This window comes from Chrysochloris asiatica, unplaced genomic scaffold, assembly GCF_000296735.1.
Source record: "Chrysochloris asiatica unplaced genomic scaffold, ChrAsi1.0 scaffold00254, whole genome shotgun sequence".
Lineage (NCBI taxonomy): Eukaryota > Metazoa > Chordata > Mammalia > Afrosoricida > Chrysochloridae > Chrysochloris > Chrysochloris asiatica.
This window is the reverse complement of record NW_006408772.1, coordinates 140,967-154,382: the sequence shown is the minus strand read 5'-3', so window position 1 is coordinate 154,382 and position 13,416 is coordinate 140,967. Positions and strand designations below refer to the sequence as shown.

The window sequence follows — 13,416 nt, the reverse complement described above, 5'->3', positions numbered from 1 at the left end:
CCTGATAATCTAAAATAATATAAATATTAAACTATTTTTAATGCCAAACTGACTCTGTCATTTTTTTCTTTTAACAGATCAAAAATCTTACTTTTACCGTAGCAGCTTTCACATCCTAAATGTCAAATATACTGATCAGTTAAATTCACCAGGTACACAGGAATATAGGACTTTGAGTGGAAAAATTGAATCTATGGTAAGTTAATGCTTGTCATTACTCTTTATTCCATTATAAAATGAATATATTGAGCCTGATACTTATCATACAGTTTCAATTGTTAGATGTTTTGCATATTTTCCTTCCCTTAGTGATGAAAGATATGCTTCGCTGTGTATTTTCCAAGTTAATTTATTGGTATACCAATTCTTAAAGTCAAGAGTAATAAAAGTTTTAGGACCATGAATAAATAAATATGTGTGCCATTTGATTATGACTTTAGAGATTAGCAGTCTATTGCCTAGGCAAGACAATATTTTATTGTTACTAACTGATGTGGTGCTGTAGGATAAGCACTGGACCACAAAGTTAGTTTGATCCTCAAGATCAGCAGTTCAAACTCACCAGTTGCTCCTCGGAAACACTTTACCTAGAAAGTGACTCTATGAGTCAGAACCAACTGGACGGCACTTAACCACAGCAACCCTTGATATGGGAGCACAGTGGCTCCATAGAATAAACACTGGACTGGGAACCAAAAGGTCGACCACTCGAGCCCACCAGCCACTCTGCAGGAGAAAGATGAGACTTTCTGTTCCAGTGAAGATGTACAGCCTCAAAAAACTTTGTAATGGGTCGATATGGGCCGGAACCAACTCAACGGCACACAACAACAACACTTGGTGTTGCCTTTTTAAATATTTTTCATTTGGTCTTCTCTCCGCTTTTCTTATCTAACTAAATACACAAGGTAACCTCTGCTGTTGAGTCAATTCCAACTCAGAACAGTCCTATAGGACAGAGTAGAATTGTTCTGGGTTTCTGAGATGGTAAATCTTTATGTAAATAGTCTGTCTCATGTTTCACCAGCAGAGCAGATAGAGGTTCAAACCACCCTCCCTTCAGTTAGCAAGCCAATGCTTAACCCGTTGATCACCAATGTTCCTAAAGATATATTTGTATGTCAATAATGATGTAGTCTGGACATCGATATACTTTGGCACAATAGACACAGAAGTTTAAATGGAAGTTCTATGCAAAGTGAAAACATGCCAGAGAAGAAAAACTCACTATTTTCCAGCAATAGCAGTAGATAGACTGGTGGTGGTGATGGTAATATGTTGTGGAGTCACGTCCAACTCATAGTGATTCTGTAAAGGGTTTAGATTTGAACTACTGAACTGGAGGTTTTCTGCCCAACTGGTAACCCACTATTCTACTGAGCACCTTACAGGTAAAACTACACCCGTCAAGGGGGTAATGTTTGCAAGACCTGGAAAAACAAGACAGTCCATCGAGTGTTGGATATGAAAAGGTTTTAGTGTATACAAAACAAGCTTGGACTCTGATTTGAGGAGGCCGACTGCCTGTCTGTCTGGACACCTCACATGTGGGTCCTTAACATTTGTGTATCACCACAGCAGAGTGTCTGTCCTTCAACCCTGAAGGATTAGTTGACCTCTCGGATTACTCACTCACCCTAAAAGAGGTGGTGGTGGTTATGTGCTGTGGTGTCAGTTCTGACTCATAGTGATCCTATAGAGAGAGAGAGAGTTTCTGAGTCTGTAAATCTTTATCGGAGCAGAAAGCTTCATCTTTCTCCTGCAGAACCGCTGTGACTGTGAGATTAGCAGTCCAACTTATAACCACTGTGCTACCAGAGTCCCTTCACCCTAAAGTGAGTCCTAAGAATATAAATCATCCCAGTGGTTCTCGTAATTTAGCATATAGAAGAATCACTTGGCAGATATGTTAAAACAAAGATTTCTGATTCTGTAGGTCTGGGTAGATCTAGGAATTTGCATTTCTAAACCAAGTTCCCAAGTGCCATACTTTAAAAACCACTAAATTAATCATAATGAAAACTATCATTGTTGATGGATTTAATCATCAGTGTGTCAAACACAGTTTTTTTCCCTAGAAGCAAGCTGTACTGGAAGCCAAGTTACCAGATCATTAGAACAAAGGAAATTGGTTTCGTTTTAAGTATTTAATTATACAGGAATAAATAGCTGAATTAGAATGGTTTGGGAAGAAAAGCTAGGATAGGAAGCAGAGGTAAGTTTAAAATTGGAAAGGATAAGTTTAAGATGCTAGAAGTGACAATCTCCTATTCCTTCAATATATATTTATTGAATACTAACTCTGTCAAATATTATAGACATACAAAAATAGATCCTGTCTTCATAGGCCCAGTTTACCATTCATTGAATATTAAGCAAGTTTCAAAATGCTTAGAATATAAAATAGAAAATGTTCCAGAAAATGTGGAAATTCAGATAAAACTTCCATCAAAGTCTTACTGAAGTAATCCTCTTTGCCTTACTCACTACATTTGGCTCCCAACCTGTTCTTAGAAGTGTGCAGGAATATTTTGTTATATGATGTGTACTTTGAGATCTCATTGGTTAGAGTTCAAACCAATGGACTTTCCTAACTTTGCTGAGGAATCATCTAGAAAAATACACATTCTGGGCACCAGTCTGAGAATGTAGGTATTTATAATGTAGTTCTCCTCATACCCACACCAATACACCTTGAAATGAGTATTTCAGGTGTGTACTTAACTTGAATAAAGGAAAACAACCAAAAGGGTGTAGACTGAGAGGAATCACTGTTTCATTCTGAGGAATTAATACTCACCTGTTTGTTGTTGTTGTTGCTAGGTGTCATCGAGTCGGTACCAACCCATAGCAACCATATGAACAAAAGAATGAAACACTGCCCGATCCTGGGCCAACCTCACTATTGTTGCCACGCTTGAGCCCATTGATGCTGCCACTTTGCCAATTCATATCACCGGGGGGTCTTCCTCTTTTTCGCTGACCCTCCACCTTACCAAATATGATACCCTTCTCCAGGATTGGTCCCTCCTGACAATATGTCCAAAGTATGAGAGATGAAGTTTGGCCGTCTTGGCCTTTAAGGAGCACTCTGGCTGCACTTCCTCCAACACAGATCTGTTGGTTCTATGGGCAACCCATGGCACTTTCAATATTCTCCTCCAGCACCATAACTCAAAAACATCAATTCTTCTATGGTCTTTCTAATTTACTATCCAACTTCCACATACATATGAAAATACCATGGCGCACCTTAGTCCTCAAGCTGACATCTTTGCTTTTCAACATTTTAAAAAGCAGTTGTGTAGCAGATTTGCCTAATGCACTATGTCGCTTGATTTCTTAGTGTTGATAGTTGATCTCAGAAGAATGAAGTCCTTGACAACTTCAATCTTTTGTCCATTGACAAGAATGTTGTTTATTGGTCCAGTAGTGAGGATTTTTGTTTTCTTTACATTGAGATGCAATCCATACCAAAGGCTGTGCTCTTTGAACTTCAACAGTAAATATTTCAAGTCTTCTTCACTTTCAGCAAGCAAGATGGTATCATCTGCATATGTCAGGTTGTTAATGAGTCTTCCTCCAATCCTGATGCCACAGTTTTCTTCATATAATCCAGCTTCTAGGATTATTTGCTCAGCATACAAGTTGAATAAGTATGGTGAAAGAATACAACCTTGTCATATACCTTTCTTAATTTTAAACCATCCAGTTTTCCCATGTTCTGTTGGAACAACTGCTTCTTGGTCCAGGTACAGATTCCTCATAAGCACAATTGAGTGTTCTGGAATACTCATACTTCGCAATGTTGTCCATAGCTTGTCATGAACCACACAATCTAAAGCCTTTGCATAGTCAATACAGCACAGGTAAATATCGTTCTAACTTTCAGCCAAAATCCATCAGACATCAGCAATGATACCCCTCATTCCATGGCCTCTTCTGAATCCGGCTTGAACCTCTGAAAGTTTTCTGTCAATGTATGCTTGCAGTCATTTCTGTATTATCTTTAGTAAAACTTTATTCGCATGGGATATCAAAGAGATTGTCTGATGATTTCCACATTCCATTGGGTCACCTCTCTTTGGAATGGGCACAAATACGGATCTCCTCCAATCAGTCAGCCAGATAGGAGTCTTCCAATTTTCTTGGCATAGATAAGTGAATGCTTCCTGTGCTGCATCACTTTCTTGAAAGATTTTAATTTGTATTCCATCAATTCCTGGTGCCTTGTTCTTTGCCAATTCCTTCAATGCACCTTGGACTTCTTCCTTCAGTATCATTGGCTCTAGATCATATTCTACCTCTTGAAACGGTTGAACATCAGCCACTTCCTTTTCATACATGACTATGTGTATCCCTTCCATCTTCTTTTGATGCTTTCTGCGGTATTCAATAATTTACCCAGAGAATCTTTCAATATCGAAAGTCCAGGCTTTACTTTTTTCTTCAGTTCCCCCAGCTTGAGAAATGCTGAGCGTGTTCTTCCTTTTAGATTTTCTGATTCCTGATCTTTGCACATTTTGTTGTAATATTTGGCTTTATCTAATCAAGCTGACCTTTGAAATTTTCTGTTCAGTTCTTGTACCACCTCTTTTATTCCATTTGCTGTAGCATCTCTATGCTGTAGAGCAAGTTTCAATGTCTCTTCTGACATCCATTTTGATCATTTCCTTCTTTCTTTCTTAATGACTTTTTACTTTCTTCATGTACAATGTTCTTGATGTTATCCCACAACTCCTCTGATCTTCAGTCTTTAATGTTTAATGTATCAAATCTGTTCTTCAAATGATCTCTAAATTCACGTGGGCTATATCCATGGTCACATTGTGGCTCTCGTGGACTTGTTTTCATTTTCTTCAGTTTCAAACACCTGTTTGTAGTTACAGCAAAATTCCAGAGATGTCCTCAATCCTAATGAGGTCACTCAGTTATTGTTAGAACAGATTAAATATGTTAGGTCAGCTCGCCCTTAATGGAACAAATGTAAAAGTGCAAATGGCTAATTTGGAAAGGATTATAATAAGCCACAATAATATTTGGTAATTTGAAAAGACATGAACTAAATAAATTTATTTAGAAAAGTACTACCAGCACCTTTGGAAAGTATTTACTATCCCAAATAATAAGCAAATTATCTCATAAAGATAATGCACAAGCATGCAGAAAATTTATTAATTCAAGAGAATGTAGAAAAGAAAAAAAATATACAAAATCTGCATTATTAAGATTTTGGTGGACTTCTTATGCAAAATATATACATCATATATGCACAACATATGTGTGCATAATTTTCTATCAATAGAATTAAACTGTATGCTATGTATCCTTTTGTCTCACAAATATGTCATATGAATATTTGAATATCAACAAATTTAGAAATAGTTATTGTTAAGTACAGTTGAGTCAGTACCAACTCATGGTGAGCCTATGTAGGGTTTCTGAGGAGCAGCTGATGGGTTTGTACTGCCATCCACAGTGCCAAACCAGGAAATGTATCACTTTAAATAAATATGTTTACAATATTTCATTTCACCAGTCCTCTTATCCTGAGTGGAGTCCTGGTATGGAACTGTAGGATCAGCCCTGGACTGCTATCCACAGGGTTGACTGCTCAGACCCACCAACTGTTCCTCGGAAACTGTATACAGAGCTGCTATGAATCAGAACCAACTCAACAGCACTTAACAAGTATCAGCAGACGTTTAAATTGTTTGCTATCTATATTTTACCACAACAAAAAATGCTTGCTATATATATTTTACCACAACAAAAAAATTTAAATGGAGCACAGTTCTATTTTTACATATATGAGATTACCCTGAATCTGAAGTGACTTGATAAAAAACTGGCTTACTGAGGTTTTATTTAATGTTTTCTTTCTTTTTAGTTAAGTTTTGTTTGTTTTATTTTAGAATAATTTTAGATTTGCAAAGACACTACAGAGAGTTTTTTCCGTACTGTTTGTAAAGGAGCTCTTCTGTAGTGGGTTGAGAATTGGGCTGCTAACCACATAGTTGGCAGTTTGAATCTACCAGCTGCTCCTCAGAAACCCTATACAGGGTCACTGTGCATCGGAACCGATTCCACGGCACATAACCACCACCACCACCACCATTAACTTCTTACATTTGTTTGGTACATTTGTTACTATTGTTGTTGCTGTTATTAAGTGCTGTCAAGCTGGTCCCAACTCATCATGACCCTATATATGGTTTCTGAGGAGCAGCTGGTGAATTTGAACCACTGACCTTGTGATCCAAACACACTTACAGCCTAGTGCTTATCTTCCAGCACCACACCCACGCCATACAGTGTACCAATATTGATACACTGTTATTAATTAAATTCCATATACTCAGATTATTCAGATTTCTTTAATTATACCTAATATCTTCATTCTGTTCTAGGACCTCATTCAGGATACATGCATTACATTTAGTAGTCAAGTCTCCTTAGACTGCTCTAGGCTGTGTCAGTTTAATAGATTTTCCTTGTTATTTCTAACCCTACAGTTATGAGACATAGTGACCAAGTATTTTGTAGAATATTCACATATATATTTTCTGTTCTTACATAGATAGACTGGGATCTGGGTCCAGGGGAGGAAGAGAACAGAGGAAAAGTGCCATTTTCATTATAATTTCAAGGGTATATACTATCAGCCTGACTTTTTACTGTAGATGCTAACCTTGGTAACATGTCTGAGATAGTGTTTATCAGTCTTCTATACTGTAAAGTTACTTCCCCCCACACCCCCTTTTCATACTGTTCTATATGCAGTCCACAATTGAGGCTAGAGTATTCACACAAATTATTTCAAGTTCTTTTAGTCTGTTCTTCCCATTATTAGGAGGCCTGGTGTGGTAATATACAATAAGTACTGGACTGCTAACCACACAGTTGGCAATTCAAACCCACCAGCTGCTCCTAGGAAACCCTACACCAAGTCACTATGAGTCAGAACCAACTTGACAGCACAGAACAACAACTGCATGTATTTAGTCAATTCTTTATCTATATCATTATAAAGGTTTATTCATTTTAAATACTTATGTTAATTTCTAGACTGCACTCCATATGTTTCCCAGGTTACATTCTCATCTGTAGTATACAAAAGTATTATATGCTACTTCTCCATTATTAGCATCACATCACTAATGACTCCTAGCAACCCTATTGAACAGTATAGAACTGCCCCATAGGGTCTCCTATGCTGTCATCTTTACGGAAACACATCGCCAGGGTTTTTCTCCCGTGGAGTGGCTAGTGGGTTGGAACTAACAACTTAACCACTGCACAAGCTGGGCTTCTTTTTAATAACACTGTTATAGTTGTGATGAGTTCTTTCCTATTCCTAGCAACCCTGTAAGGTTTTCATGGCTTTAGATCTTTGCGGGAGGGGAAAGCCTCATCCTTCTCCCACTTTAATAACACTGTTGCTGTTATTCTGTCATCAAGTAGATTCCAATTCATATCGATCCTGTATAGGTTTTATCCGGAGCAGCTAGTGAGTTTGAACCACCGACTTTGCAATCTGCAGTCCAGTTCTTATTCAAAAGCACCACAGCCATATCCTTTAATGACACTGTATAGATGGCCCAGCACTGTGGAGACGGTTCTGACTCACAATGACCCTGTAAACAGAGTTTCTGAGGCTGTAATTCTTTACTGGAACAGAAAGCCTCAATTTTCTCCTGGGAGAGGCTGGTAGATTTAAACTGCTAACCTTTTTGTTAGCAGCCCAACTCTTAATACACTATGCTGCCAGGGCTCCTTGTTAATAACACTAGATGTTTGTAAGTCTTGTTAATTGTTTCAAATACAAAAAGTGAAAGACATCATCTCATTATTATTTTGATTTGCATTTCACTGATCACTAGTGAGACTTTACCTCTATCATGGAATGGTGCTGTAGGATAGACACTAGACTGGTAACCGCAAGGTTGACAGTTCAAACCTACCAGCTGCTCTCAAAAACCCTACATAGGATCGCTGTGAGTAGGAACAAACTCGACAGCACAGAACACTTAATGTTCATTTTTAATTATTTCATTTGTAAATTTCCTGGTCATAACCTCCTCTGGTTTCATACTGGAGTATTTGTCTTTTTTTATATTGTTGTTGTTAGGTGCCATGGAATCAGTTCCGACTCATAGCGACCCTGTACAGGGTTTCCAAGGCTGTAAATCTTTACGGGAGCAGAAAACCTCGAACTTGAAAAACATTGTTGTGAATGACAGAAAAGTTAACACTTGTCTGTTCTTTATGTTGAATGTATTTTTCCAATATATGGCTTAACTTTCATTCTTGTTTATAATTTATTTGTCTTTTTTCATGCCAACTAGAAGATTTAATTTTTTTATGTAGTCAAAATTACCAATTCTTTCTTATGATAGCTGGCTTTTGTGCCAGGTTTACAATGATTTGTCTCACCACAACTGCTCTTTTAAATTTTTCATTTTCATTTTTTTTTTTTTGTAGCATTATCACTTCTATTTTCAAGTGTTTATTTTTTATTCTTCAAGAATTATGTTGTAGTGATGTAGAGAGGCAATTTTCCCATGAAAATAGCTAGTCAGTGATCTCAATACGGTGCATTAAATAGAGCAATTGACTTGTTATGCTACCTTTATCATATACTAAAATTCCTTCCTGTCTTTTTTTCTGTATCTACTCTCTCGCACTGATTAACTTTTGCCGATACCAGCCCCAGACTATTTAGAGCTGGTGGTGCTTATGTGCTATGGAGTAGGCTCCAACTCCTAGAACTCCTAGCAACCCTGCATAGGGTTTCTGAGGCTATAAATCTTTATGGGAGCAGAAAGCCTCATCTTTCTCCTGCAGAACCACCGGTAATTTCGAACTGCTGACCCTGACGTTAGCAGCCCGACTACTATTTAGAGTAGTATGGCTTTATATTTAAGAATCTGCTAGAGAAAGATTTCCCTTTCAGTTTTTCTGATGTGTGATTTCCCTAGTTAATCCCATATACTTATATTTGTATGAAAACACTTTGAACATTTAAGATATAATACTCTAATGTCATGCATTACAGTTTACAAAGCACTTTTCAACATATTATCTAATATTTATCTTGGGAGCACAATGGTTCCGAAGGACAAGCACTAGACTGCAAACTACAGGTCGGCAGTTTGAGTCCACCAGCCGCTCCTTGTGAGAAAGATGAGGCTTTCTGCTCCCACAGAGATTTACAGGCTTAGAAACCCTATACAAGGCACTATAAGTCAGAGCCAATTCACAATTAGCACTTAGCAACAGCAACAATCTTTATCTTACAACTGTGATATGAATTAATGGATCATTTTTATGGACAAGGCTGTGAGATTAAGAAACTTGTCAAAGTCCATTCAACCAGACAGTAGTAGTGTCCTGACTCTCAGTAGAATGTTTACCAGTTCTCCATGGTAAAAAAAGCATCATCATTCTCCTTGTCACACAGACAAAGTGATGATACTGAAGAGCATAATAGGCTTATAAAGATACAGGTCTAGTCCCAGAATCTTCTACTACATTAAACAATTTATATTCTATGTTTATTCATTAGTAAAGTTAAATCATTGGACTAGATGAGTTTTTTAAAGTATGTGTTAACTTAAAATGGATTCTGTAAGTTTGTGATTCTTGTGTGAGATTTCCATGGCATTCATTCACTTGTTTTACTTAGCCTGCCTCTTAGGCCATTGCTTGCCTGTGCTCTTTACAGACATATTTTGCTCTGCCCATTCATCAAAGGCTAAAATGCCACAAAACTTTAGCCTACACCCTCTTCTTCTCACACTACATTCTCTCAAGAAGATGTAATACATTCTCATTACTTCAACTACCAACTATCACCAATGATTCACTGTATCTCTAAACCAGCCTCTGCTGCATTTTGCACGTGCTTGTCCACTGTCAGCTTTATATTTCTACTTGGCTATTTCATAAACATCTTAAACACATTATGTTCTAAAATCAAACTCACAATCTCCCCCACAATCTTAGCCTTCTTCAGTAATTCCTATCCACATTAATGACAACACCTTTTATCCAGTTATCCAAATCAAAAATCTAGAATTTTTGCTTTCTAATGTTCCAAATAGCCAATCCATAATCAAGTTCTGCAGATTTTATTCATTATATTCCCTTAGGAGTCCTGATGCAGCACTGCATGATAATGCACTGGACCACAAGGTCAACTTGAACCACAATATCAGCGGTTCAAACTCACCAGCGACTCCCTGGAAACCCTACATAGAGTTGCTATGAGTTGTAATCGGCTCCTCGGCACTTAGCAACAACATTTCCCTTCAATTCATTCATTTCTCTATATAAATGCCATCACCATGTCTACCCAGGTAACTTTGAAATACTAAAACAGCATTATAATTCATCTTTCCATTTTAATTATTTTTCCCTAATATTGACTATTTTCATGTAGCAAGAGAGATTGTTCTCAAATTGTAAATCTGTTTAAAAATCTGTTTAGTGGATTCCTATTATTTACATTAAGGTTTAAATGCTTCAAACACCAACAAGATCTGAATGTTCTAGCCTTTCTACCACCCTAGTCTCCTGGATTTCCATGCCACTGTTGCACTGGCCTTCTTTCATTCATTCAACATGTTCCTTCCCACTGCAGGTCTTTGTATGTGCTGTGCCCTCCATCTTTGAGGCTCTTTCCTTCCTCTTCATGAACTAAATCCAATTCTTTTTGAAGATCACAGCTTAATAAACACTTCCTCTGAAAAGATAGGCTGACCTCATTGGCTGGTTTAAATTAATCTACTATATTGTTGTATATATCATAGTTATAATTTGTGGGAGATTACTGGATTAGTCCCTGTCTCTTCCCCCTTAGATATAAGTTCTATGATGACAAGAGCTAAGGCTGCTTTTAGTCACCATTGTATCCTAGTACTTGCTAGAAAGGGTGTATCACACAAGAAGTGCTCCAAAATTGATGAGTGAATAAATAAAGAAGCCATTTAGAAATATTGAAAATACCTGTTAGCAATGTACATGTACCAAAACTATGAGTGTGTTCTAAATGACTAGGTCTTTCTAAATAAAGTAAGAGATTTCCATCAGGATGTGATTAATCATTAAAATTCCCCATTAGTGTCAGAAATAATAGTACAGTAGGTATCTGCAATACTGAACAATATAAGATGACCTCCAAAATGGTGTTTTACATCCCAAGGAGAACCAATAATTCATTGGCATAATAGAAAAAAATTCTCAGATGCCATTTTACATGTGTTATCATTTGGGCCAGGGGGTAGGGTGGAGGTGAGGGATATAGAGAAAAGAATGAAATAAAGAAAGAAGGAAGAAAGAAAAGGAGGAAGGGAGAGAGAGAGAGGGAGGAAGGGAAGGAATTTAGCTTTATGACTATTTAAGAAATGGATTGGCACTGACATCCTTGTTTAGTTTTTATGGAAGATGGTCATGGACAAGTGCATGGTGATATCCTGAGGGAAAAGAAGGAAGTCAATAATATAGGGCTGATCAGAGCTTCAGCACAACTTCACCTGCTCTCAATATATTTCAATAATAGTTCCTTTACAAGTAGATTTAAAGATCATATTATCTAGTTCTAAAAGTAAAAGTGGTGTTGTTGTTAAGTGCTATTGAGTCAGTTCTGCCTCATAGTGACTCTGTAAAGGGCTTCCCAGGAGCGGCTGGTGAACTTGAACCACCGACGTTCGTTGCAAACCAGCAAACCCACAGCACCACACCAGGAATCCCAAAAGTAAAATAAGCCTCCTCAAATCAGAAAATAGACCCAGAATGCTTTTTTTTAATTTATAAAAACATGCCTACAATTTGAAGATAACACTAACATGAAGACTTAGTAATGAACCAGTAAATGAAGTTAAGATCATGTCAGAATTGGCACCACTCTGACCCCTGATTAGAGCTCTTTTATCAGTCAATTGTGTGCAAGTTGTTAAGTTGCCCTGGAGTTGGTTTTAACTCATAACAACTTTATACAGGGTTTCCTAGGAGCGACTGGTGGGTTTGAACCACTGACCCCAATGTTAGCACTCTAGTGCTTATCCTACAGCACCACACCAAAACCCCTGGGGTATGTTGTTGTTGTTGTTAAGTGCTGTCAAAATCTGTTCTGACCCATAGTGCCCCTCTGTATGGTTTCTGAGGAGTGACTGGTGAGCTTTAATCACCAATGTTGCAGTTCAAACTGACTATGCACTCCAGCACATTAACCCACACCACCACACTAGGACTCCTGCGGTATATTTTGTTGTTGCTGTTAAGTGCCATCGAGTCGATTCCAACTCATAGCAACCCTATATTGGGTTTTCGAGGAGCACTTGGTGAGTTTGAACCACTGCACTTGTGGTTCAAACCAACCTTGCAATCTAGGGCATTAACCCGTAGTGCCACATTGTATTCTGATTTCATGCAGCCAAAAGATCATTGCTAGGAGGGAAAAGGGAGAGTAACAGGGCTCACACAATTTAAGTTGTCGCAGTAGATTCCCCTAGTGTTAACTTTGCTCATGCCACAACCCTTATAGGAAAATCACTGAATAGCAACATGGTTCTCATTGAGTAAAATATTTGAAATGTTTAATATGGCATCTAGTGAAGAAGCATCTTGTTATTATATTTGAGTAACAAATGAAGAAATAGGCACTGCATTGAAATGCTTCATAACCTACCTAAGTCAATTCCATATGTAATTGTGAAGGAACTGAATGAACGGAACTTAAAACTCAAGTATTAGCCACAAGTCCCATGTTGCAAGATTAAGAGGAAGGAGAAAGAGAACATATTATAATTACAGAAAGCCATTTTTAAAATCTCTGTTTCTTTCAACAGATTCGTAAAACATTCAAAGAATCAAATTTAAGAAACCAGTTCATCAGAGCTCATGTTACAAAACTCAGGTGAGTAGAATTATTATCAAAAATATAAAGATATGTAAGCATATAACAACTGCCCTGAAATGGATCACATTAGAAGGTCCCAGATAGAGTGAAAACAATGTGGAACAAACCTCAAAATTATTTTTAAAATAACCCTCAATTTGCTGGTTAGAAAGAGACTTCAGGAACCTGAGACTGTGGCATTCATCTACTCTTCAGGTTTGGAAAAGAACTAACCCTTGTGGCCTAATTTTCAACCAAGCAGTCGATAGGTATATAGGGGGGACAATACCACCTGTAACATATGCTCACCATGGTACACTCAAAATAAAAGGGCAACATTTACCTAAAGACCAAGTTGAGAAAGGATGGGACAGTGAGTGGAATGGAAATAGGAAGCATGAAAGGGATTGGAATCATTGAGATGAAACAAAGTGTACAACTTGTTGAAGGTAAAACTGATGATCTTGTCTGTAAATCTTCACTCAATTCACAATAAAAGGTATATATATATATAT

General features: G+C 37.5%; 1 protein-coding gene across 1 annotated transcript in view; it reads left to right on the top strand.

Annotated features, from left to right (window-relative positions):
- TMPRSS11D (transmembrane protease, serine 11D) overlaps positions 1-13,416 on the top strand; it is a 72,522-nt gene that overhangs the window by 12,451 nt on the left and 46,655 nt on the right. The window contains exons 3-4 of the mRNA XM_006873781.1: positions 78-196; positions 12,852-12,919. Of these exons, the coding sequence (XP_006873843.1) occupies positions 78-196; positions 12,852-12,919 (187 nt within the window). The remainder of the gene's footprint in view (positions 1-77; positions 197-12,851; positions 12,920-13,416) is intronic.